This window comes from Asparagus officinalis, chromosome 2, assembly GCF_001876935.1.
Source record: "Asparagus officinalis chromosome 2, Aspof.V1, whole genome shotgun sequence".
NCBI lineage: Eukaryota > Viridiplantae > Streptophyta > Magnoliopsida > Asparagales > Asparagaceae > Asparagus > Asparagus officinalis.
Window position 1 is genome coordinate 27,269,973 of NC_033795.1, and position 23,808 is coordinate 27,293,780.

Below are 23,808 nucleotides of genomic sequence, written 5' to 3' on the forward strand. Positions count from 1 at the left end.
TTTTAATAGTTAAATATAACTTTTAGGGTTTCTTGCTTAGAAACCCTAAATTTGACTTTGATTTATCAAAAAACCCACTTACTTCTATCTGCACCCTTAAACCCAAATTCCTGAAGTTTTATTGTCACAAAACCCATTTGAAGAATACAGTAATTTTATAATTTCTATTTGTACAAAAAATAAGCAATTCCTAAAAAGTCCTTGTATGAATCTCGTTAAAACCTAAAAATCACTATAATCCCTATTGTTCTCGATTCCAAATACGAACCCTAGAAATTGATTGGCTCCTCCTCCGCCTTCGCTTTCGCTTCAGAGGTCGCTCTGCTCCATGTCCGCCTCATCTCGACACATTGTAACTCGCCAGCAACCTCATCATCCTATTGAGGGTCATCGCAGCCTTAGCGATGATCGCAAAGATGTGCAACTCAATGGTGGATTTTAGGGTGGAAGGACGAATAGGGGTGGGTGTGGGATGGGCCGCCAGCCAGGTTCAAGGTCGGGCTGGGTCTAACCCAGGCCCACACAGGTTAGAGTGGGCTGGCTTCTTCTCTGATCCCGGGTCTGGGACTGGACCAAGCCCGGCACACGACCCGCCCAGAAGCGGGTCGGGCCCATAGCCCATGGGTCATGAGTCGACCCATGGGTTTTTTCGACCTTTTTCTATTTTTATCATTTCTAAACTATATTAGCTTTGTATTCATATTTGTTAAATTATATTTAATTTATTTTTCTATTTCAAATTCTTTATTAAAATTATATATCTGTGTGTGTATATATAAACATCACATAGAGAAATATTGCAAATACAAAGATATACGCAATTTAGACTTGGAAGGAATACCCAATTGCCTAAGGCCCAGTTATTTCTTGCTAAACACAATAAATATTTGTAATTAAACTCTTTATTTAATCACATATAATTGCTTATAACTAGTAAATTATTGTAATGACAAGTTTCTTTTGTACAGTAATGACCAACTTTTAAGCTAACTTTTGTCATTAATTTGTAGAATAGTCTTCTTAGACCTTATGTCAACGTAATATACTTGTCTTCAAGATGCTTCAATATATTTATCCATTATTACCTATAAATCCATCAAAAAAAATTTAGATTTTCTTAATTTTTACCTTTTTATTATACTTTTGCCTTTAATTAAATTCAATTTAAAATTTGTCATTGATGCTTTTTGCTACTAAAGGCCCATTTTAAGCCTAAGATACCACTTGCTTTCCTCTATATTTTTCTTACGTCAATATGCGTTCGCATATCAGGAAAATTTTCTACTCATATACCATGTGTGGGGCAGGAGGGAGGGAGGGAGGGGGGGAGAGAGAGAGAGAGAGAGAGAGAGGGAGAGAGAGAGATGCGTCCGTGTGTGTCTATTATATAGATAGAGGATGTATCTTCTGTTTGCGTCTATCTCTATGTAGAGACAGATAGAAAATGTATGTCTGATAGAGGATGTATTTGTGTGCATCTATCTCTATGTAGAGACAGATAGAAAATGTACATATGCATGTGTTAGCTTAGCACTGAAACACTTCCGCCTCATGTTAAATGCCAGACCTTGAGAAGTCACATAATTATGAACTTATATTGGGCTAATTTTCCAAAACAAAACACACTCTTCATATCTAGTGCACATACAGTTTCGATCCTATGTAGCGAAACAACTTCATTAACCTACACACCACAAATAAAAGCACTCTAAGTGCTAAGAGCAAATTCAAAATTTGTCTTCCACTCATTAGGGGGTTCTCCATTACAAAAGTAGCTGAAATTGCTGTCCATATCTGCAGGTATCATATACTGCACACTGTTGATCATTATCACGCATCAAAAGAACTAATAGTATCTATCTTTTGTTCAAGACTTTGAAGCCTAAGGACAGTGAACAAAGCTACAAACAGCAGAAATCAGGTAAATTTGTGTACCTGCGCTCCCTATTAAATCCACAACATGCAGCATTATAGAAAGCTACGGCCAGTAACCATGAATCACTATGGACGGAAACAAGAGAAATCCATTCGTCTGGATCCATCCCGTCCCTAGCAAAGTTTATGCCCAAACACGGTTCAGTAAGATCAGTTGGGAGTTCCTCAGAAGGCAAGCTCAGTTCCCATCTCTCATCAGGATACCCATAAAGACACAAATTTGCTTCTTCTGCAAACATAATCATATAAAAATTAGGTACACAATTAAAAATGCGAAAAGTAATAATTGCTGCATTAAAAACAGAAAACATAACTACTCAGGTCATGGCTTCTACTAACATAATATATTGATTCAAAAGGATATATTGATTTCATGTTCATAATACATTCATTGGCTTACACTAACATAATATATAATTATATTAATTGTACAGTTATACAATGCTTGTACATTAATATATTGATTTCATGTTCCTGACCTATAATACAATTATACAATGCTTATACATTAGGTTGTTTCATCATTAGAAAATTTCTAGTGAAATTCAAGTAATATTCTTATAATGAAGCAGAAGTGTTGAGCGCGGGCATGAAAAATATGATCTGCCTCCAAAATGGAAAAAGGGCTGTCGTGAACATGAACTCCATATATTATCTTTTGAAGATGAAGTACAATTGTGTAAAACTGAGATGGCTTATACTAACATGCATAACACAGTATGGATTTTATAATAAAAAAAATTTATGCCCCAAAGCAGTTTGGACTCAGGGGACAAGACCGGAATTTTATAACAAAAACCCCAGTTAAGTTATTGCTTGACATATGCATATATTGAAGGTCATACAATCTAATGATGAAATAATTGAATTCCAAGCTACCTACCTACAAAGGAGCGATGAACCAAAACTTGAAGTATGCATGTGAAAAACAAACAAATTACCAGTTTATCAGAACAGAAACAAAATTTACAAATGCTTGAAGTTAAGCATAGTCATAAACTCATAGAAATACTCCAATTTCAAGCTAGAACTGCGTAACTATAACATCAAACACTCAGATGACATATGATTACCTATAACATAACTGTTTCATAATAGTGTGCATTTCCTTTTCATTATTTTGAGAAAAAAAAAATTGACTGTAAAGAAGGTTTCAGCATCTTTCCTTCAGAAAGACATCAGTAGTTTGCAAAAATTGTAACAGAAGCAGCATTCTTCTGTAATTTACCAGAAACGAAGTTCCAACATGCAAAAATCCTTCAATTAATACAAATGAAAAAACAAAATTTGTCCCCTGCTGGTAATGTATCAAGAAGCTGGTCCAGCTTATTTGCTGATAATAGGAAACCAGGTAGGGGTTTGGATTTGTCCTATGTTCCCCCTGGGTCAAAGGACACTGTGATGTTTGAAAATGATGAGTGGAATGAAGGTATATCATCTTAACAATTCTCTCTTATTGGTCAGGTACTGGGACTTACAGTTAAATTTAAGGCTATGGAGACTTTCGTGCAGAAAACTTGGTCTCATTTAAATGCTCCTGAAGTCTGCCTTTTAAAAGCTGGTATCTTCTTGTTTAAATTTAAGAGCAAAGATGAAATGTGTGAAATTCTTGAAAGTGGACCATGGTTTTTTGGGTCTAGGCCTTTTCTATTAAAACCTTGGTCTATTGATGAGGATATTGATAAGATAAAGGATTGTATATATCCTATGTGGATCCAATTGCCAGGTTTAAGATTGAATTTGTGGAATGCTAATGCAATTAGTAAAATTGTAAGTGTTGTGGGTAGACCTATTACTACTGACAAACTTACTGCAAATAAACAAAGGTTAGCTTATGCAAGGGTGCTTGTTGAAGTAACCTTGCCTTCTTCCCTCCCTGACCAAATCTCTATACAGGGGCCAAGTGGTAAACAATTTTCCCAAAAAGTGATTTATGAATTGAAGCCTAAATGGTGTGAATTTTGTAACCAAGTGGGACATGAATCCAGTTACTGTAAGAGAAAATCTAGGACTCAAAGATGGGTTCCTAAGACTGCTGTACCAGTAAATCTGAATCAGAAGGTTGTTGTGCAGAATACAGCTTCTGGGGGTGATGGAAATAAGTTTTCTAAAATTTCTAGTTTTGCTGGCCACAATAAGGTACCTATTTTTGAGAATGTGGGTATCAGTAGTGGTAATCTATCTCAGGAGCCTGTGCAGCATATTATACATATTCAAGAATCTGATCCTGAGATAAATCCTTCAAAAGGCAAAGAAAAAATACTGGATGAAACTGGAAATAGCAAGGACAATGCAGAGCTCAGGACTGTGCATGTTGTGCACGTTTCTGGTTCTAGTGTAGATCATGTAAGTTCTGACATTGCCAAAAATCCCTAGTCTTTTGTTCAAGGAAATGGCTCTAAAAAGGCAGTTTCTCATGCAAATTCTTTCTCTCCTGCGCAACATTGAATTTGACCCCTCTACAATAGATAGAGGAGGATTTGCCAAATGAACTTATCCTTTTGGAATATAAGAGGATTAAACAAATCCTCTAAGCAACGTTTGGTTAAACATCATTTGTTGCAATATCATCTTTCGTTTCTTGCTCTTCTTGAAACTAAAGTCAAGGATACAAATTTGTCTATTACTGCAAAGAAAATTGAGAAAAACTGGCAGTGGCTATCTAATGTGGGTAATTCAGGAAAAGCTAGGATCCTTGTTATGTGGGATCCCTGTATTTTGGATGTTCAAGCTGTTAAAATTTCAGAACAGCATAGCACTTTCTCAGTAAAATCTGTTGATGGTAAATTTGAATGTTTCATCTCATCTATATATGATTTCAATTATTTGGAGGCTAGAAAAGATTTGTGGCTTGATCTCTTCCATCTTCACCAAAATTTGGGGAATTCTCCTTGGCTACTGTGTGGATATTTTAACACAATGATTAGCAATGAAGAAAAGCTAGGTGGGGTTACTTTAACTACAGTTGATACAAGTGATTTTAACTCCTTCATTGAAAATTGTCAACTCAGTCATCTGAAAACTCTGGGTTGCTTCTATACTTGGAGCAATAAACAGGAATCTGGTTCAAGAATTTGGTGTAGACTTGACAGGGCTCTGGTAAATGGCTCGTGGATCAATTTGTATAATTCTAGCCATGTTGAATATTAGCAGCCAGGTTTATCTGACCATTCTCCTGCTTTTGTTTCAATCTATGATGATTGTGTTCAAGGGAAAAAGCCTTTTAAGTTTTTTAAAATGTGGACAAAGCACCCTAGCTTCATTCCTATAGTTTCAAAAACTTGGCAGACTATTGTTGAAGGATACAAAATGTATTCAGTCAGCACTAAGCTCAAGTTGCTTAAGGGAAATCTGAAGGAGTTAAATAAGAAGCATTTTTACAATATCACTGAACAAGTCCAAAGAGCCAGAGTAGCACTAGAAGAAGTTCAGAGGAACCTCCATGCTGATCCTTTCAATTCTTCACTCATAAATCAGGAAAAGGATTTTTTATCATCTTATAAGAGATTATTAGACTGTGAACTATCATTTTATCAACAAAAGGCTAGAATAGCCTGGAGTTTACAAGGTGATAGGGGTACCAGTTTTTTTCATGCAATCACAAAAAGCAACAAGCACAACAATAGAGTGATGGTTCTGTATAATGCCAATGGAGATAGAATCACTGATGGTGAAGGGATTGTAAATGAATTTGTCTCTTTTTATAGGAAGCTTATGGGGTCTGTTGTTGTTACTATTCCCCTTGATATGGATATCATAAACTCTGGTCCTATTCTGAATGCAGCTCAAGCCAGGGAATTATCTAGGCCAGTTACTAGGGATGAAATCAAAATAGCCATTTTCTCTATGGCTGAAAATAAAGCTCCAGGTCCGGATGGGTACAATGTTACTTTTTTTAAATCTGCATGGGCTATTATTGGAGAGGAGGTCACTGTGGCTATTGAGGAGTTCTTCAGTTCTGAAAAACTGCTGGGTATGGTAAATTCCACCTCTATTACACTTATTCCTAAGGTACATTGTCCTAAAACTCCTTCAGATTATAGGCCTATCTCATGTTGTAATTGTCTTTACAAGTTTATCTCAAAAATTATCACCAATAGAATCAAGACTGTTATGGGGTATATTGTAAATGATGCTCAAAGTGCATTTGTAAGGGGTAGACAGATCTCTAGCAATATCAAATTGGCTCATGAACTGGTGAATAGCTACAACAGGAAGCATCTCTCTCCAAGGGTCATGCTTAATGTTGACATTAGAAAGGCCTTTGACACCATCAGCTGGTCTTTTCTGTCTGATCTCCTTCATGGTTTGGGATTTCCACAGGTCATGATTGGTTGGATATTGGTTTGTATTTCTTCTCCAAGTTATTCTTTATCTCTTAATGGTTCTCTTCATGGCTATTTCAAAGGCAAATGTGGCTTAAGACAAGGAGACCCCCTTTCTCCTTATCTGTTTATTCTAGGAATGGAGTATCTTTCAAGGAAGTTGGGGGTGTTAAAGAATGACAGACTCTTTAAGTTTCATCCCAAGTGCAGTCAGCTTAATATTACTCACCTAATATTCGCAGATGATCTCCTCCTATTTGCAAAGGGTGATGTATATTCAGTGCATAAATTGTTTCAATGTGTTAAAGAGTTCAGTGTTGTATCTAGACTTGAGGCAAATCCAGAAAATGCTCTGTTTTCTTTGGTGGTATAGATGAATCAGTCAAATCTTCCATTAACAGCTACTTGGGATTCCCTGAAGGTGTTTTGCCATTCAAGTATCTAGGAGTTCCTCTCACAACTAAGAAATTGTCTCACATGGACTGTAATTCCCTCCTCTCAAAGATCTCAGGGCAATTTCAGAAATGGTTGAATCATGGGTATTTGGCCTATGCAGGTAGATTGCAAATAATAAAGAGTGTAATCATTGGTGTTCAAATATTCTGGACATCAAATTATATTCTTCCAGCCAGTGTTCTCAAGGAAATGGATGGGTTATGCAGGAGCTTCTTGTGGGGAAAATCAGGTCAAATTCTCAGAATTCCTCTGGTTGCATGGGAGAGAGTTTGCATTGGGAGAAAGAAAGGAGGTCTGGGGATTTTTTCAGCTCTTAGTTGGAATACAGCTTCAGCACTGAAATGCATTTGGGATATTCATATCAAAAAGGAGTCTCTGTGGATTAAATGGATTCATGGTGTCTATTTAAAGCATGAGGATATCTGGCAGGTCAAAGCAAGATCTGGTGACTCTTGGTTGTGGAAACAATTGTTAAAGGTGAGGGATAAAGCTTTGGTTTTGTTTGGTGGAGTGGACAATTTGAAAGGCCTAATCAGTTCTTGTTTGAAGGGTGCTAAAATAAAGCTTTCTGAACTATATTATGCAATTCATCCTACTATAAATGATGTGATATGGTTCAAGACAGTCTGGGGGGGGTTTTAACATCCCTAAACATTCATTTGTTAGTTGGCTTGCATTTCATGACAGGCTTCTCACACAGGACAGACTTCATAGGAGAGGTGTCATCAATGAAAACACCTGTATTCTCTGCTCTAGAGTAGCCAGTGAAACAAGAAACCACCTGTTTTTTGAGTGTGTGTTTTCAGCGGATGTCTGGAACTGTATCATGAGCTGGCTGAGTTTTAAATGGAGATCCTGCAATTGGTCTCAGATAGTCAATTGGTATGCTTACAGGTTGAAGGGTAGGGGGTTAAAGCAACATCTCAAGAAAATGGCTTTGATTACCACTATATATTTCATTTGGAGAGAGCGGAATTTGAGGCTATTTCAGCAGAGGTCTAGAAGTGCTGATGTTTTGGTTAGAGATATCAAATTTGATGTCCTCACATCCATTCTCAACACCCCTTCAATTGCAAGTAGTGATGTTGGTTTGAGGGTTTCTGTCATTTGAATATCTGTGTTTTTTATATGATATTCATTTAGATTTTCTTTGTAATCTCAGTTATGAACACTGAGTATCTGATGTACATAAAACTTTTCATACTTGGTTAGTGAATAAAAAATTTTCATTGACCAAAAAAAACATGCAAAAATCCCTAGAATATTAGCTATTTCCTTCAGAGATGGACCATATTCAAAAATTTCATAATATTTACTCAGGGAGAAGTTTCTTGCAAATTCATGTTGTAATATTTTGCAAAAAGAAGCCACCTTAGAGACGAAAAAAGGGAAAAAAAATTGAGAGAAGCTATGAGGTCTAAACCCCCCAGTGCTTCAGTTGAAAAGTCAATAATGAAACGTATAACAAGATAGAGAGATACATACATATGAAGTAAACTCACACATGGCCTCACCCCTCTAAAAAAAGATAAAAATCAGATACAATTAATGATCCATAGGTAGCAACTTTTCCAAAATGCATGCTCTACAAGCAAGTCTAGCAGAATGTGTTGTATAATCCATCTGACTAGTCAAACTTCATTAGATTATATTTTCATTTGAATATTGGCGTTGAGAGGATCCATAAAAAATCTGAAGACAAAGAACTCCATCAAAAAAAAGTTTTAGCACCTTCATAGCGTATTTGACAATCAATTCATAATTAGTTAACTATTTCTATCTCGATTCATTGTTGTATTCCTTCTCAGATGCAACAAAAATATATAGAAGGTAGCCCTTTTCCAATTGGTAAGGCCCCTGTGCCCTTGTCCTCAATCAAAAATACAACTACTAGCGACAGGTCATTAAACAAACTACCCAAATCAACTAGAACCAACCCCAATATTAGGTTTAAAATAAGTGGATTTTGAATGTCTACTATTAATCTTTCCACAAGTGAAGTTTTTTGGGGTTTGGGTTGAATGCACAAGGGAATAATTGATATTGCACCCAAAAATGTTAAAGATGACGGAATAATATTCCATCAAATTCAATCAGCGATAACTACAGGGCCTAACTGCAAATCACATAAAAGGATTGCTGAAACTAGTTTCAGAATATAAATATTTGGGGAACAAATTTCGGAATATGAAGATGTTGGGGTCCAGGGACACCCACACCGCCGCGGAAACGATATTAATCCCAAGAGAAGACAATCAACAAGCAATAACGAATACACAGATAAAACAATAAGTAAATTAGACGAGACAACATATTTATGTGGTTTGGCAAACTTGTCTACGTCCACGGGAGCCACACAAATAATTTCTTATTTAACCATAAGAAATTACAAACTTGCAAAGAGATGATCTCAAACTTGAGATCTCTCAATTGAAAATATAGATTACTGTAGAATTATTACAGTACTACGTGTGATTTATACAACTGAATAAATCACCGCTCAACCTCTTCTCAATAAATCACCGCAAGCTTCTCAAATCCTTGAGAAATCACCACCGCCTCAGAAGAAAAAACCCTCCTCTGAAAAATCGCAATATGAAGCTCTCACAATTCTCGTGAACAGGGTTTCCCTTTTATAGGGAAACCCTAGGGCGAGCTCCAGCTGTCTCACACCACGCAGGCGATCTTGAGCGATCCAACTGGTGAGGTCGCGACTCCAGCAAGCGAGCCCCATCGCCTCTCCACCACGCCAGGCGAGCACTATCAGGCGACCTCAGGTTCGTTCTTCTTCAATTCTCCACCTCGTACAACATTTGATAAATCTTAAATTTTGGACGAAACTAGAAGAACATCGCAAATGCCAAATAGGCCAAAACCAGCTGCACCATTATACCATGGTTGCCTACGTACCCTCTGACCGGGATCAAGCTAATCGTAGTTCTGTTTGTTGCCCTCTTGAGCAGTTCAACACGGGTTGATATGAAGCAAGCCTAAGCAATGCTGAAACTTGCTACCTAGCCTACCTATCACCACCTTGGTCAACATGTCTGCTAGGTTCTCATTTGTGCGCACCTTCATGAGAGAAATATCATCTGTCTCTATGACATCCCGCACAAAATAATATCTGACGTCGATATGCTTGGTACGAGCATGATGAACTTGATTCTTAGCCAAATGAATCGTACTCTGACTATCGTACCATAAGTTCATGCAATCCTGCTCAATCCCCAAATTGTCTAGTAGACCCCACAATCACAATGCTTCCTTCACTCCCTCTATTATGGCCATGTACTCAGCCTCAGTAGTAGAAAGTGTCATTGTAGCCTGTAACATCGATTGCCAACTAACTGAAATACCATGTATTCTGAATACATAACCAGTAGTAGATTGTCGTCTGTCTAGATTGCTCGCATAATCTGAGTCCACAAATCCATCAATCTGACATGTATCTCCACCAAAACACAGATCCGTGTCAGCGGTACCCTTTAAGTACCTTAGGACCCATTTCATTGCTTCCCCATTTCACTGCAAGTATACAATTTGGATTTCAAGTAGATCCAATTTGTTAGACTCTTCGTCATGAAGGTACTCTCTAACTTTGACCACACGCCCGTAGTTGTTTCCTCTCCACCCACAAAGAAAGCAACATCCCTCTTAAGACATAGGATAATCGACGTTCGTGCTTCAAGATCTAACTCTTCACAATCCTCATCTGATATATATTTGTGCTTCTTTTCTCTTCCTGCCAAGGCCTTGTACAAATTCTGCGAAATCAACGAATTTTTCATCTGCATCCTCCAATAAAAAAATCATTCTTCCTATTGAACTTTTCAATCTCATGCTTTCCCACTTTGACCGTTTTACTGGTAGACATCTTCCTTCGCTTGTTTTAGTAAATCTGCTTCTCTCAGGAATTTCAACAAACACCTTGTGTTCATCACACAATTGGTATCAGAGTCCTTTATTCAGATTGGTGATGGTAAAACTTCTGATTTGAGGTGGTGCTTGATTATTGTGTGGTGAACACAAGGTATTTGTTGAAATTCCTGAGAGAAGCGAATTTACTAAAACAAGCGGAGGATGGCGTCTACCAGTAAAACGGTCAAAGTGGAAAAGTATGAGATTGAAAAGTTCAATGGGAAGAATAATTTTTTCTATTGGAGGATACAAATGAAGAATTTGTTCATTTCGCAGAAATTACACAAGGTTTTGGTAAGAAGAGAAAAGAAGCATAAAGATATGTCAGATGAGGATTTGAAAGAGTTAGATCTCGAAGCATGAGCGTCAATTATCCTATGCCTTGAGAGGGACTTTGCTTTCTTGGTGGATGGAGAGGAAACAGTTGTGGACGTGTGGTCAAAATTAGAGAGTACCTTCATGACGAAGAGTCTAACAAATTGGATTACTTGAAATTCAAATTGTATACTTACAAAATGGAAGAAGGCTCATCAATCCGGGAGTACATTAACAAGTTCGATAGGATCATATCGGATTTGAAGGACATTGATGTGACAGTGGAAGATGAGGATCAAGCACTTCTACTATTTTTTTCTTTACCGAAGTCTTATAAGAACCTGGTACAAATATTGATGCTTATGGGTGACAATTTGAAGATGGATGAGACTAGAGTATCACTTCTAGCGGATGATCTTCGAAAATTTACAACTAGTAACATGGCTACTAGTGGTAACAATGAGCAAACACAACGATTGTTTGTAAGAGGAATGGGCAATGAGCGAGAAAAATACAATGGAAGAAAGTCTAGATCGAAATCGAAACCTCTTGCAGGAAGACCGTGTTTTAAATGCGGTGAGCTTGGGCATTTCAAGGTTGATTATGCTAACAAGAGAGTATGTAGGAAAAAGAACAACAATAAAACTGAGAGAAGAGAAGGCAAGGAAGAGGCGAGTTACGTCTCGGAGGAAGGGAGCGATAAAGAATGCTATACTGTTACGGGTGGCGAAGATATCTCTGATAAATGGATTCTTGATTCGGGTTGCTCTTACCATATATTCCCAAATAGGAAGTGGTTTACTACCTATAAAAGCATTAATGGTGAAACCGTATTGATAAGGAATAACCATGCTTATAAAACGGTGGGGCTTGGTGATATCAAAATTAAGATGCATAATGGAGTGGTCAGAACCCTGACAGACGTGAGTCATGTTCCCGACTTGCGAAAGAATCTTATCTTAGTTGGTGCTTTGGACTCCGAAGGTTGTAAGATAGTAATAGAGAACGGAGTAAAGAAGGTTATTCAGGGTTCCTTAGTAGTGATGAAGGGTATTCGTCACGGTAATCTATATACTCTCGGGTACGACGATAACAGGAGATGCAGCAGTTGGAACTGAAGAAAGTAGTAGAGACCCATGTGAGCACACTCAGTTATGACATAGGTGACTTGGGCACATGTCAAAGAAATGTCTAGATTTGCTTAGGATGGAAGGTTTGCTGAAGAACATGAAGAAACCTTACATGAATTTTTGCGAGAATTGTGTGTACGGAAAGGAGCACATGATCCAGTTCTTGAAAAGCAAGCACAAGAACAGAGGTATGTTAGACTATGTGCATACAGATGTTTGGGGTCCGACTCAGACAACTTCCAAGGGTGATTCCAGGTATTTGGTCTCGTTCATAGACGATTATTCTAGATATGCTTGGATTTATTTTCTTAAGCATAAAAATGAGGTATTCGAGACATTCAAGAAGTGAAAAGCAATAGTTGAGAACATGACAGACAAGAATTTGAAAACACTAAGATCTGATAACGGTACAGAATATATAGATAGTGTTTTCAAGGAGTTCTGTGATCATGAGGGTATTGCTCGACACTGGACAGTCAGATCTACACCACAGCAGAATGGAGTCACAGAGAGACTGAACCGTACATTACGGGAGAAAGCAATGAGTAAGCGATCATATGCTGGTTTGGGCAAAGAATAGTGGGCAGAAACGATTGTTACAGCCTATGAAGCACGGATACGAATACGGGACACGGATACGACACGGACACAGATACGGGATACGGTAAAATAAAAAAAAATAGGATACGGGGATACGGCAAGGAATTTTTTTTCAAATTATTATTATATATAGAAACTTTTATAAAATTAAACTAACAATCTAAATTATGAATCTATCACAAAATAACAAATTTGTAAACAAAACAGAATTGGAGTACATACTCATTCTATCACAAAATAACAAGTTAGTAAACAAAAAGGAATTGGAATACATACTCTACTCATTCTATCACAAAATAACAAGTTTGTAAACAAAAAATACATCAAGATGAAGTGGAAGCTAGTCCGATGACTTCTTCATTGCTTTCATCATCAGCAAACAATACAGCCTTCATGGTGGCGACATCAAGAATACTGGCACCCTGAAATGAGTCGAATGCATTTCCACCATTATCCCACAGCTTCAATTCTCCTTCTTGATATTTTTGGGATGACCGAGAAAGCAAACGAAGATTGCTATACATATACACAAGATCTTCTGCCATTGACGGTGTCATCTTGTTCCTCTTCAAAGAGTGAATGAATGAGTATGTACTCCAATTCCTTTCGCAGCAAGAGGATGAGCAGAGTTGGCCTAGAAGCTTTAAGGCCAATGCTTGAAGATTTTGAGTTGAGGATCCATAGAGCGCCCACCATGATTTTGGATCCATCAATCCTCTATTGGTAAGAGAATCTGGATCCCTAAAAGTGTCAAGAGCAGCCGAGAATCTAGCAAATTCCAAGTTAACCGTCCTCCATTCATCGGCATTAGGATAATATCTCCTCAGACACTTGGACCTTTCCGAAGAGATCTCCTCATCCTGATGGGGTGCTTGCCGATGGATATTTTCATTGAGCCATGTCTCGTGATAATATCTATTAAAGTTTAACATTGAATTAGACATTATTAATAGAAATAATCACATCAAAAATAATGAATTGATAACATAATCTAAATTATTACCTTGGATTCAAAGAGTGCGCCAAGCACTCAAGTGGAGTGTTGCTCTTATTCCATCTATCCTCCAAGATCTTGTGTACGACATCATAAAATGAGGAGGGATCATTTTCTCTTTTGTTCTCATGTCTATAAATACCAACCTTCACATTCTCAATCAATGTATCCCACATATCATATACCAAATGAAGACTGGGCTTGTCGGTATCGGTGAGTCGAATCATATCATATATAGGAGCAGTGAAAGCAATAATATAATCCACCCTATCCCACCACAAATCATCAAACACTTTCTCCTTAACAAACTGTGTTTTTCCCACATCATCATCTATGTACGAGTCCCAACGGTCGCTAAGAACCATATCTTGGAGGCTTCTCTTGATCACCGTGAACCTCTTTAGCATGATGATCCATGAAACAAATCGAATATCAGCAATTGAAAGAAGCTTCATCTTCGAATACTCATTGAACATAGCCAACCTCATTGAGTGATTCAAGATGAAGTTCTTAATCATCAAAACATCATCATATACCTCTGTAATCCAGCTGCACTCTGCATAAGGAATTGCATTAGCCTCTGTATTTTTCACAACACAAATATTCTTAAGGGAAAGATTGAGGGTGTGAACAACACATGGAGTCCAGAAGATGTGTGGAAATTTGCCCTCCACAACTACCCCTGCGGCCTTACATGCCGAAGCATTATCAGTAATGATTTGGATCATATTTTTAGGCCCCACCTCTCTAATGCAAGCTTCAAGCTTCTTTGCAATGAAATATTTATTCTTCTGCTCTCCCTCGACATTCACGCAGTGCAAGAACATTAGCCCGTTGTCTGAGACCACAATGAAATTTATCAGTGGCCTCCTTTGTGCATCTGCCCAGCCATCGCTACAAATAGAGACCCCCTTCTCTTCCATGTGCCCTTGATGGGCTCCAACAACCTCTCTACGTGAGTCTTCTCACGTTATAAAAGAGTGGTCCTCAAAGAATTATAACCCGGAGGCTTGTAATCGGCAATTGAATTGCTTGCGGCATATGTGATCATCTTGGAGAAATAAAGATTTCTTGCTAAATTAAATGATAACCCACCGATATAGAACATCCTTGCAATCATTGAATCCAATTCATCTCTTGCCCCTGTATTGAAGGTCTGTTCAACGGTGGTGACTCCCCTCCTCCTCTTTGGCTCACTTGGATGAGATGGCATGCTTTGACTTTCTGCTGCTGCACTTGACGCTGAAGAACCTGGCAGCGTCACTGTCCTAGGCATAGAAGTCCTCGCCCTTACTTCTGCTTGATCCATATCAGTTTGCATGTCTCTCAAATTGTGCGGCTTAACACATTTGCACATTTTAATTCCTTGCCCACTAATCCACATTAGATGGGCTTTGACCCTTGAGTAGGAGGATGTAAATACTTTATTGCAATAACTACACATCAACTGCCAATTCCCCCCTCATTTACCCATCTTCTCCAACTTCGTGGCATACTTCCACAAAGGAATGTGATCATCTTGAACAGACTGTACACCACCAGAACTACCTTCTACTTCCATTGCTATAAACAAGAAGTACTAATTAAATATTAAACCATAACACATATGGAACTTAATACGAAAATCTCGATTTAGTATAAACAACAAATAACAAGTACAAATTACAATGCAAGAAATATGTATTTTCATTTAAAATATGAAATATGTTTTTAATTAAGAATTAAGTGATTAACAATTAAATATTTACATGTTTATAATTTATTAGTTAGCATGCTAATTACTATTTGAAGCTCTTTTTTCTAATTATACTAATTAATAAGTTGTTGCACACTGACTTTGTTTTTCTTTTTACAGATTATACTTAGAGTTAAGCAACAATGAGCAAGGATGAAGGATCACTCAAATTGTCCAACACAATTGCCAAAATAAATATCCACAATTCATTCATGAAATATGTATATTCATTTGTGTAAAAATTCATTTGTGTAATAATTCATTTGTGTAATAATTTATTGCCTAACAAATAATTCATTTGTGTAATAATTTATTGACTAACAAATAAATTATTGACTAACAAATAATTCATTGCCTAACAAATAATTCATTTGTGTAATAATTTATTGACTATCAAAATTATTGACTAACAAATTCATTGCCTAACAAATTCATTGCTTAACAAATAATTCATTTGTGTAATAATTTATTGACTGACAAAATTATTGACTAACAAAATTATTGACTAACAAATTGGAAAATATATTCATATGTTAAGAAATTAAAACTGTAATTGAAACTGAAATTAAAATTAAAATTGAAATTAAAAAAATAAAATACCAAATGAAGTGAGTCAGTGATTTGCTCAATTGCTCACCAATCAACAGTAGCACAAAGCTGCATTAAAAAAAGATAAGTCTTCAAAAAAAAGTTAAGAGAGAGAGAGAGAGAGAGAGAGAGAGAGAGAGAGAGAGAGAGAGATTGAGAGATATAGAGAGAGGGACATTAAAAAAAGATAAGTCTTCAAAAAAAAGATAAGAGAGAGAGAGAGAGAGAGAGAGAGAGAGAGAGAGAGAGAGAGAGATTGAGAGATATAGAGAGAGGGATGAGATAAGACAGAGAGAGAGAGGGACGGAGATAAGACAGAGAGAGAAGGACGAAAATATTGAGAGAGGGAAGGAGAAAGAGAATTCGGCTGAAGGAGATCGATGACGACAAGTACCTAGCAGCGACGAGTGGAGGAGATCGACGATGACGAGCTTCGGGTGGATGAGATCGATGACGACGAGCTTCGGGTGGAGGAGATCGACGACGACGAGCTTCGGGTGGAGGAGATCGACGATGACAATGCTTCGGGTGGAGGAGATCGACGACGAGATGGCAGAAGTTTCGCGATCGCTGGACGAGGCGGCATTGAGAGTAAGGTGAGTGAAGTGAAAAAATTAGGGTTCTTTTAGGTTTGGGTTTTGGTTACGGGTTTTGTATTTCTTTTTTTTTGGTTACCGTATCCGAGCCTTGTCCCCCCAGTTGACTGTATCCCCCCAAGTTGACCCGTGTCGAACACGGATTGATCATGTCCGACACGTGTCTTGCACGTGTCGTACATGAATCTGTGTCTGATTCGTGTCAGACACAGATTCGTGGTCTCCGAGGGAGTATCCGTGCTTCATAGGTTACAGCTTGTTGTTACATAGTGATTCGTTCTCCACATTCTACATTGGATGATGATGTATCCTATCGGATATGGTCAGGGGGGCATGCAAATTACGATAGGCTCAGGATTTTTAGATGCACCGCCTACTATCACGTCAATGAGGGAAAGTTTGATGCGAGGGCCAAGAAAGCAATATTGTTGGGGTATGCAAAGGACGTAAAAGGCTATCGTATTTAGTGTACAGAAGATTTCAAATTTGTGATCAGCACAGATGTTACATTTGATAAGAAATCCATGATTGTCAGTGCGTCTAAGAATAATGGTGTTGGGACTGTTAGGACTTCAAAATCTCAGGTGATTAAAATAGAACCTAAAGACCAACCAGGTTCTAGTCATGTTCAAGAGAAGGATCATGAGGATGATGAGCTTGAATAGGAGGAGGTTCAGCAAGAAAATGTATAGGTACTACAACAACAGCAGATCAAATATAGTTTGGCTTCCACTAGGCCAAGGCGAGCATACAAGCAGGTTCAGAAACTGGGATCAGATCAGCCTCTGAAGCACTATGGACAGGTAAATTTGGTTGAGTACGCATTCTCAGTGAAGGATGATGAGCCGATCACCTTCAAAGAAGTTATTCGGGATAGGAATAGTGACAGTTGATTGGCTGCAATGGAGGAAAAGATGGAATCTCTTCGGAAGAACCAAACATGAGAGGTAGTCTCATTGCCCGTAGGGAGGAAAACTATTGGTTGTAAGTGGGTGTACAAGAGAAAGGGGAATCCTTCCGAGCTCGACGGTACAAGATACAAGGTTAGGCTAGTGGCTAAGGGGTTTGCATAAAGAGAGGGTATAGATTACAATGAGATCTTTTCTCCGGTGGTGAAATACACTTCTATTCGGGTACGATTGAGTATTGTTGCTCATGGTGATCTTGAGCTGGAACAACTCGATGTCAAAACGGTCTTCTTGCACAGAGACTTAAATGAGGAAATCTATATGCATCAGCCTGAGGGTTACAAGGTTAAAGATAAAGAGCAATCAGGTATGTCGCTTGAGGAAATCACTTTATGAATTGAAACAATCTTCTCGGCAATGATACAAGCGATTTGATTCCTTCATGTTAAAGCATGGATTCTCCAGAAGCGACTATGATTATTGTGTCTACATTCGGAAGCTTCGTGAAGGTGATTATATCTATCTTTTTTTGTATGTGGATGACATGCTTATTGCTTCAAGAAGCAAGGTAGAGATAGATATGCTGAAATCTCAACTTGATAAAGAGTTCGAGACGAAGGACATAGACACTGCTAAGAAAATACTAGGTATGGATATTAGAAGAGAGCGGAGGAATCGACGATTGTTCTTGAGTCAGAAAGGCTACATTGAGCGGGTTATCGCTAGGTTTGGGATGCAGAGTGCTAAGTTGGTGGTGACTCCATTGGCTCCACACTTTAGGCTTTCAGGTAAATAATCTCCCACTATAGCGAAAGAGAAGGCACACATGAAACATGTACCTTATGCTAGTATAGTTAACAGTTTGATATATGCAACGGTGTATACACGTTCAGATATTTCACAGACGATCGGTGTTGTCAGTAGGTTCATGACGAATCCGGAAAAGACACAATGGGAAGCAGTGAAATGGGTCCTGAGGTACTTGAAGGGTACCGCTGACACAGGTCTATATTTTGGTGGAGGTATATGTCAGATTGATGGATTTGTGGACTCAGATTATGCGGGCAATCTAGACAGACGGCGATCTACTACTGGCTATGTATTCAGAATACATGGTGTTCCAGTTAGTTGGCGATCGATGTTACAGACTACAGTGACACTTTTTACTACAGAGACTGAGCACATGGTCATGATAGAGGGAGTGAAGGAAGCATTATGGTTGTGGGGTCTACTAGATGATTTGGGGATTAAGCAGGATTGCATGAACTTATGGTATGATAGTCAGAGTGTGATTCATTTGGCTAAGAATCAAGTTCATCATGCTCGTACCAAGCATATCGATGTCAGGTATTATTTTGTGTGGGATGTCATAGAGGAATGTGATATTTCTCTCATGAAGGTGCACACAAATGAGAACCCAGCAGACATGTTAACCAAGGTGATGACAGGTAGCAAGTTTCAGGCTTTCAGCATTGTTTGGACTTGTTTCATATCAACCCGTGCTGATCTTTCCAAGAGGGCAACAAGTAGAACTACGATTAGCTTGATCCCGATCAGAGGGTACATAGGCAGTCATGGTATAATGGTGCAGCTGGTTTTAGCCTGATTTTGGCATGTTTGGCGTTTGTGGTGTTCTTCTGGTGTTCGTCTAACATTTGAGGTTTATCAAATGTTGTACGAGATGAAAAATTGAAGAAGAACGGACCTGAGGTCGCCTGATGGAGCTCGTCTGGCGTGGTGGAGAGGCGATGGGGCTCGCTTGCTGGAGTCGCGACCTCGCCTGTTGGATCGCTCGAGCTCGCCTACGTGGTGGGAGACAGCTGGAGCTCGCCCTAGGGTTTCCCTATAAAAGGGAAACCCTGTTCACGAGAATTGTGAGAGATTCAGATCGTGATTTTTCAGAGAAACCCTGTTCACGAGAATTGTGAGAGATTCAGATCGTGATTTTTCAGAGAACGGTTTTTTCATCTGTAACGGCGGCGATTTCTCAAGGAGTTGAGAGGCTTGCGGTGATTTATTAAGAAAAGATTGAGTGATGATTTATTCAGTTGAATAAATCACACGCGGTACTATAACAATTCTACAAAAATCTATATTTTCAATTGAGAGATCTCAAGTTTGAGATCCTCTCTTTGCATGTTTGTAATTTCTTGTGGTTAAATAAGAAATTATTTGTGTGGCTCCCGTGGACGTAGCCAAGTTTGTCGAACCACGTAAATCTGTTGTCTCGTCTGATTTACTTATTGTTTAATATGTGTATTCGTTATTGTTTGTTGATTGTCTTCTCTTGGGATTAATATCGTTTCCGTGGCGGTATGGGCGTCCCTCACCCCAACAAAAGATTTGGCAAACTAATAGCGAAACACCCTACAAACATTTGATCCCTCTATCTAATTTCTAACACTAATCAACCTCATTTTCTCCTTCAAACATTACAAGAACTACCATCTCATCAAATCGTGCCCCAAACGAGCCCCCTTCAACTTTTCGAGAGTGCTCACCCAAGTTACAAGGGATCAAGAATATATAACCCACCCAAAAATATCAACCGTACAATCAAATTTCAACCCTTGATTTTATTCCTTCTTCTCTTAGATATCTCGATATTCTATCAAGTAACCCGGCAAATATAGAAGTGAGATTCTCTCAAAGGAAGAAAGGGGAAATCTCAATTTCAAAATAAAAACGATCCAAACCCGAAAGTGACAGATTCGAACTCACCGGGACGGCAGAGACAATAGAACTTCTCATCCTCTACTCAAGGAAACAAAAACAAAGCACGCATCTTTATTAGAAATCTCTCAGAAGCAAAAAAAATTCCCAAAATCAGAAAAAGAAAATGTAACGAATCGAATCCATAAAAAGTTTACCGATGGTGAGAGCTTTGACGAGGGCGGTCCATCGGCCCTTGTAATCCCTAAAGATGTCTTCGAGTGTGCAAGGGCGAAAGTCGACGCCACGTGCTTCCATTTCCCGCCTCGGAGATTAGGGTTTCTCAGTCGCCACTTTTTTTTTGGAAAACCCCAGAGTGCTCGGAGGATTAAGAAGAGGGTTTTAGAGGGAGAAATAGAGAGAACTTATTAGATGATTTTTTTAATTTTATTTTATTTTGCTAAATGGCGCTTAAATGCCCTATTATTTACACTTAAATACCCTAACTTGGTAACTTTAATATCCTACATTATAAAAAATAGTATTTTAATACCTTAAATTATAAAAAAAATTGGCAGCTAGTACTTTCTGTTAGTTGGATGTATGAGTATACTAAGACTATTCACGTGTGAATAGCACATGACCTTTTTATGATCGTAATAACCTCATTTGTTGTCATATTTATCACTATATCTACCCTTCATCTTTTTTCTAATTTCTATATGGAGGGGTTTTTCTGTCTTAACGGGCTCTTTAATCGTAGTTAATTGTAACGGTGGATAACTTAGAGTATTTATGTGCTACTTTTTACAATTTAAGGTATTTAAGTATAAGGGTGGTGAAACAATAGGATATTTAAGTGCAATTTAGCCTTTTTTTTGCCCATGCAAGTGCTCGCACAGGTGAGTCTTATATATAGACTAAGTAATATGGAGCGCGGTAGCAATAACTAAAGCCACATCATTAGCTTGGAACTCTAAGAGTCTATTTTTTTATATCTGATTTTTTTGGTCTCGACGAGGTTCTTCTTTAGGCATATGCGCATACTTCTAAATTAAAACGTGCTTCTTCTTTTCTATTTTTTATATACTAGGTAGAATGCACGTGTACTACACGTGGTCAAATATTATAATTATTTACTTTAAGTTTATTTATTTATTATAACATGGTTGTAAAAAACTTTATAATTATCATAATATATTAAATTTTTTTAGATATTTCCATGTGTGATTTTAACATTTTGTCTTCCTGAGAAATAGTGATGTTTAAAGCCTTAAAATATTAATGATTTAAGATTAATTAGTAATTTGAATGTATAATTTTAAAATATTAATAATGTAAGGGACCAATACGAAAAAACCTATTATTATTCATAAAAAATAAATTCTTGAATTCATTAAGGAAAATGGTAGGTTTTATCTAGTCATTAAGGATTTTATTCAGTTATAAAAATCACTTTCACCTGTTGTTTATCTAATGATTGAGTATTATAGATATTCAAGAACTTTTTTTGAGAATTTTTAAAGGTAGAATGTGCAAATTCAATCAAGAAAGAAAATATAAATTATGTGATCAATTCCAAAATCTGATGTTGTACTCTTTTTACATCTTCCCAACTACTAATTGATCTGTCAAAACGATTACTCTCTAATTTTAGAACATTATAAAATATAGTCTAAGAATGATTTGTACATATTATGCACTCATATTGATTATATTTTATTAAAATAATTCATATCTATCCAATGTCAAACAACATCTAAAAATTTAGTTTAAGGAGTTACAAGAATACAATATCTGCAATAATACTCATATCCAAGTTATGAGCTTCATAAACTTATAAGAATGTGAACAATATAAAATGATAAGTTAATTTATTTTGTCAAATAATTTATTGCAAATCATGAAAGACAAGGGGAATCAGAAACATCATATACCCATCCCGAATAAATATTAAATTTCTTTTAGAAATTCTTATTGTAAAATAATTTTAGAGTTGACGTGTTTGATAAATTTAAGGACAAATAATCCAAACCAGTTCATTGAGTGATAGATTTGCTATAAACTCTACTCTTATAAAATTTATATCACGTGTGCCTTAAGTTGTGCTTTTGTTTAAGAGTTAATTTTAGAACACTCTCCCTCAACTATGGAGGGCATGGAACCTCCCCAACAAACTATTTAAGATCGAGCAAATCTCCATCAGTAAATCCCCGCCAAGTTTTGGATGTTTTGTAGATAATTTAACCTAAAAATTTTTGATTTAACCCCAGTGAACTTTTCTCACTTAAACCTAACCTCTCAAAACTAATATTATTGAGTCTTATCTATTATGTGATAAGTACATGACTTGAAAAGACCAAAATATCAATCAATCATAAAAGAATTACCTTGGCTTTTACCAGATAAAAGAGATGATATAGAGGGAAAACGAATTGTAAATTGGTTGTAATTGTTTTATTATCGGTTGAGGGTTTCTTTTTAATTAAAATTGCTTTCTTCAAGAGAGTATTTTATCTAAACCACATATCAAAGTTACTATGTTAAGGGTCTTCGTTGATAGAGTTATAAAAGATTAAGGGAGTTTTTATGAGATACGCTATAGTTGATATGTATTTTCTAAAATTGCACCAAAATTGAGAGGGGTTATCTATAACACCCCACATAGTGAGGGGGTTTTTGTTAGTCCCATGTTTATGAGACTACTCCCTAATCTTATTTTGATGATTTTACAAACAATTCCTAACATCATTTATCTAGTATTTGTGTTTGTTATTAGGTATTCTAGACAAACAATAATGTTAGTGTTAGACCCTAGAGGGGGGTGATTAGGGTCTTATGCTAATCTAATTCGATTTTATGCCAAATTAAAAACTTTATTGATTATTTAAAGCTTGCAAGAGATATATATATAAGCTAGAATGTAAAATAAAAGCACAATATAAAAGAACACAAGGCAAATTCAAACACAAGATATGATTACGGAGTTCGGTCCCCACGACCTACGTCTCCGCTCCTCACCTTGAGAAGAACTCCACTATCATGACACACCCGATTTGAAAGCCGAAACTTCTCTACACACTCGATTATCAAGTCAACCGACAACTCTCACAAAATCTCACAATGTACATACACAAGCTACAACCTTAAGTGTTGGTCCTCACGTATCGACTCCCTCAAGTGCTCGAAATTATCACCTCTCACTAGGCCACCGACGCCACTCCTCTCGGTATCGACTCCGTCCTCACCACACACACCTCTCGATGTACAAGTGTATTACAAGTGATCTCTCAATTAGCACAATATAATAATGGTTGTTCTCTACACTTGGCGAGAACTCAATTAAGCTCATTCTCACTAAATCACACACCACTACCCAACAAAATATTATATGAGATATAACAAGCTCAATGAGGTGCGTGATAAATGAGTTTAAATAAATTCTAACTCAATAAGAACTAGCAATAAAATTAATAAGAAATAAATGCTAGAAAGTTGAGTTAGGAAAACTTCTCTACAAAGAGAGGATGATTTGGATATTGAGGATGAACTCCTCAACAAATGATGCAAGCTTCTCTTTGTAAAATAAACTCTTCTTCAAACCAAACTTGAAACAAGGCTTAAACACAAACTAAACTCTTTTAAAACTTGATTAA

The 23,808-nt window shown here is 37.3% G+C and overlaps 1 protein-coding gene across 1 annotated transcript; it reads right to left on the reverse strand.

The window, feature by feature from the left end:
• LOC109830986 (PHD finger protein ALFIN-LIKE 5-like) lies at positions 1,709-20,470 on the reverse strand. The gene is made up of 4 exons (XM_020398334.1): positions 20,371-20,470; positions 20,222-20,254; positions 1,936-2,164; positions 1,709-1,817 (listed from the first exon to the last, which is right to left on the reverse strand). Exons 1-4 carry the CDS (start codon positions 20,468-20,470, stop codon positions 1,709-1,711), a joined length of 471 nt encoding a protein of 156 aa, XP_020253923.1.

What these genes read in the sequence shown, in the direction of transcription:
- LOC109830986 (XM_020398334.1), bottom strand. Translation starts at nt 20,470, where the DNA reads ATGGAAGCACGTGGCGTCGACTTTCGCCCTTGCACACTCGAAGACATC. An exon ending in CGTCAAAGCTCTCACCATCG is followed by an intron (nt 20,255 to 20,370) that starts GTAAACTTTTTA and finishes TTCCTTGAGTAG; the next exon opens with AGGATGAGAAGTTCTATTGT. An exon ending in CTATTGTCTCTGCCGTCCCG is followed by an intron (nt 2,165 to 20,221) that starts GTGAGTTCGAAT and finishes TTATGTTTGCAG; the next exon opens with AAGAAGCAAATTTGTGTCTT.